This window comes from Pecten maximus, unplaced genomic scaffold (genome assembly GCF_902652985.1).
Source record: "Pecten maximus unplaced genomic scaffold, xPecMax1.1, whole genome shotgun sequence".
Taxonomy (NCBI): domain Eukaryota; kingdom Metazoa; phylum Mollusca; class Bivalvia; order Pectinida; family Pectinidae; genus Pecten; species Pecten maximus.
This window is the reverse complement of record NW_022981383.1, coordinates 1-3,267: the sequence shown is the minus strand read 5'-3', so window position 1 is coordinate 3,267 and position 3,267 is coordinate 1. Positions and strand designations below refer to the sequence as shown.

At 41.9% G+C, this 3,267-nt stretch overlaps 1 protein-coding gene across 1 annotated transcript; it reads right to left on the bottom strand.

Annotated features, from left to right (window-relative positions):
• Positions 1-1,495: 1,495 nt before the first annotated feature.
• Positions 1,496-2,175, bottom strand: LOC117320025 (histidine-rich glycoprotein-like; the record flags this gene model as incomplete). The annotated part of the gene is made up of 1 exon (XM_033874721.1): positions 1,496-2,175. A coding segment is annotated over one exon (680 nt), but the record flags the coding sequence as incomplete, so codon positions are not given.
• Positions 2,176-3,267: the final 1,092 nt, after the last annotated feature.

Genomic DNA, 3,267 nt, shown 5'->3' with positions numbered 1-3,267 from the left:
TCTAAAATGAACTTATCTGAAACGTACTAATCTAAAACGAACTAATCTATAACGAACTAATCTAAAACGAACTAATCTAAAACTAACTAATCTAAAACGAACGGATCTAAAACGAACTAATCTAAAACGAACTAATCTAAAATGAACTAATCTAAAACGAACTAATCTAAAACTAACTAATCTAAAACGAACGGATCTAAAACGAACTAATCTAAAACGAACTAATCTAAAATGAACTAATCTAAAACGAACTAATCTAAAATGAACTAATCTAAAACGAACTAATCTAAAACGAACTAATCTAAAACGAACTAATCTAAATCGTATTAATCTAAAACGAACGGATCTAAAACGAACTAATCTAAAACGAACTAATCTAAAATGAACTAATCTAAAACGAACTAATCTAAAATGAACTAATCTAAAACGAACTAATCTAAAATGAACTAATCTATAACGAACTAATCTAAATCGTATTAATCTAAAACGAACGGATCTAAAACGAACTAATCTAAAACGAACTAATCTAAAATGAACTAATCTAAAACGAACGGATCTAAAATGAACTAATCTGAAACGAACTAATCTAAATCGTATTAATCTAAAACGAACGGATCTAAAACGAACTAATCTAAAAGGAACTAATCTCAAACGAACTAATCTAAAACAAACTAATCTAAAACGAACTAATCTAAAATGAACTAATCTAAAACGAACGGATCTAAAACGAACTAATCTAAAACGTACGATTCTAAAACGAACGGATCTAAAACGAACTAATCTAAAACGAACTAATCTAAAACGAACGGATCTAAAACGAACTAATCTAAAACGAACTAATCTAAAAGGAACTAATCTAAAACGAACGGATCTAAAACGAACTAATCTGAAACGAACTAATCTAAAACGAACTAATCTAAATGTGTGGTGTGGTGTGGTGTAAATGTGTGGTGTAAATGTGTGGTGTGGTGTAAATGTGTGGTGTGGTGTAAATGTGTGATGTGGTGTAAATGTGTGGTGTGGTGTAAATGTGTAGTGTAGTGTAAATGTGTGGTGTGTTGTAACTGTGTGGTGTGGTGTATATGTGTGGTGTGGTGTAAATGTGTGATGTGGTGTAAATGTGTGATGTGGTGTATATGTGTGGTGTGGTGTTAATGTGTGGTGTGTTGTAAATGTGTGGTGTGGTGTATATGTGTGGGTGGGTTGTCCTGTGTGTGTGGGTGTCTGTGTTGTGGGGGTGTCTCTGTGTGGTGTGGTGTTCCTGTGTGCTGTGGTGTCCTGTTTTTGGGTTCCTGTGTGTGTGTCCGTTTTTGGGGTGTCCTTTTGGTTGGTGTCCCTTTGGGTGGTTGTGTTGTCATGTGTGGTGTGGGGGGGGTGTTTGTGTGGTTGGTGTCCTGTTGGGATGTGTGTCCCTGTGTGCTGTGGTTTCCTTTTGTGTGGGGTTGTTCGTGTGTTGGTGTCCTTGTGTTGCTTTTGTCCCTGTTGGTGTGTGTACCTTTTTGTTGTGGGGTTGTCCCTGTTTTTTTGTGGGGTTTTGTCCCTGTGTCGGTCTTTGTCCCTTGTGGTGTGTTGCCCTTGTGGTGTGGTGTCTCTGTTGGTGTGTGTCCACGTGTGCTTGGTTCCCTTGTGCTGTGGTGTCTCTTTGTGTTTGTCCCTGTTGGTGTGTTTTCCCTGTGTGGTGCGGGGGTGTTTTGTGTGTGTGTTCCCTGTGTGCTTGGTGTCCTGTGTGCTTTGTGTCTTGGTGGTGTGTGTTCCTTGTGCTGTGGTGTCCTGTGTTTTGTCCTGTTTTGTTGGTGTCCATGTGTGGTGTGGTGTCCCTGTGTGCTGTGGTTCTTTTTGGGTGTGGTGAAAGTGTGGTGTGGTGTCCTGTGTGATGTGGGTCCTGTTGTTCGTGTCCTGGGGTGTGTGGTGTCCTGTGTGGTGGGGTTTGTCCTTGTGGTGGGGTGTCCTGTGGGGGTTTTTGTCCTGTGTGGTGTGGTGTCCTGTGTGGTGTGATGTACCTTTTGTGGTGTGGTTGTCCTGTGTGTTGTGGTGCCCCCTGTGGGGTGTGTGTCCTGTGGGGTGTGGTGTCCCTGTGTGGTGGGTGTCACTGTGTGGTGTAAGTTGTGGTGTGGTGAAATGGGGTGGTGTGATGTATTGTGGGGGTGTGGTGGTAGGTGGTGGGTGTGTGGTGTCCTGTTGGTGTGGTGATGTGTGGTGTGGTGTAACTTTGTGGTGTGGTGTAAATGTGTGGTGTGGTATAACTGTGTGGTGTGGTGTAAATGTGTGGTGTGGTGTAAATTTGTGGTGTGGTGTAAATGTGTGGTGTGGTGTAAATGTGTGGTGTGGTGTATATGTGTGGTTTGGTGTAAATGTGTGGTGTGGTGTAAATGGTGTGGTGTGGTGTAAATGTGTGGTGTGGTGTAACTGTGTGGTGTGGTGTAAATGTGTGGTGTGGTGTAAATGTGTGGTGTGGTGTAAATGTGTGGTGTGGTGTAAATGTGTGGTGTGGTGTAAATGTATGGTGTGGTGTACCTGTGTGGTGTGGTGTAAATGTGTGGTGTGGTGTAAATGTGTGGTGTGGTGTAAATTTGTGGTGTTGTGTAATGTGTGGTGTGGTGTAAATGTGTGATGTGGTGTAACTGTGTGGTGTGGTGTAACTGTGTGGTGTGGTGTAAATGTGTGGTGTGGTGTAAATGTGTGGTGTGGTGTAAATGTATGGTGTGGTGTAAATGTGTGATGTGGTGTAACTGTGTGGTGTGGTGTTAATGTGTGGTGTGGTGTAACTGTGTGGTGTGGTGTCAATGTGTGGTGTGGTGTAACTGTGTGGTGTGGTGTAAATGTGTGGTGTGGTGTAAATGTGTGGTGTGGTATAAATGTGCGGTGTGGTGTAAATGTGTGGTGTGGTGGTGTAAATGTGGGTGTGGTGTAACTGTGTGATGTGGTGTAAATGTGTGGTGTGGTATAACTGTGTGATGTGGTGTAAATGTGTGGTGTGGTATAACTGTGTGATGTGGTGTAAATGTGTGGTGTGGTGTAAATGTGTGGTGTGGTGTAAATTTGTGGTATGGTGTAACTGTGTGGTATGGTGTAAATATGTGGTGTGGTGTAAATGTGTGGTGTGGTGTAAAAGTGTGGTATGGTGTAAATGTGTGGTGTGGTGTTTTTTGGGTTATGGTGAAAAGGGGTGTGGTGTTTTGTGGTGTGTTTGTGATTTTTTATTTGTTTTTGGTTTTTTGGGGGGTTTTTTAATTTGGGTTGTTTTTTTGGGGTTGGTGTTGTTGTTTT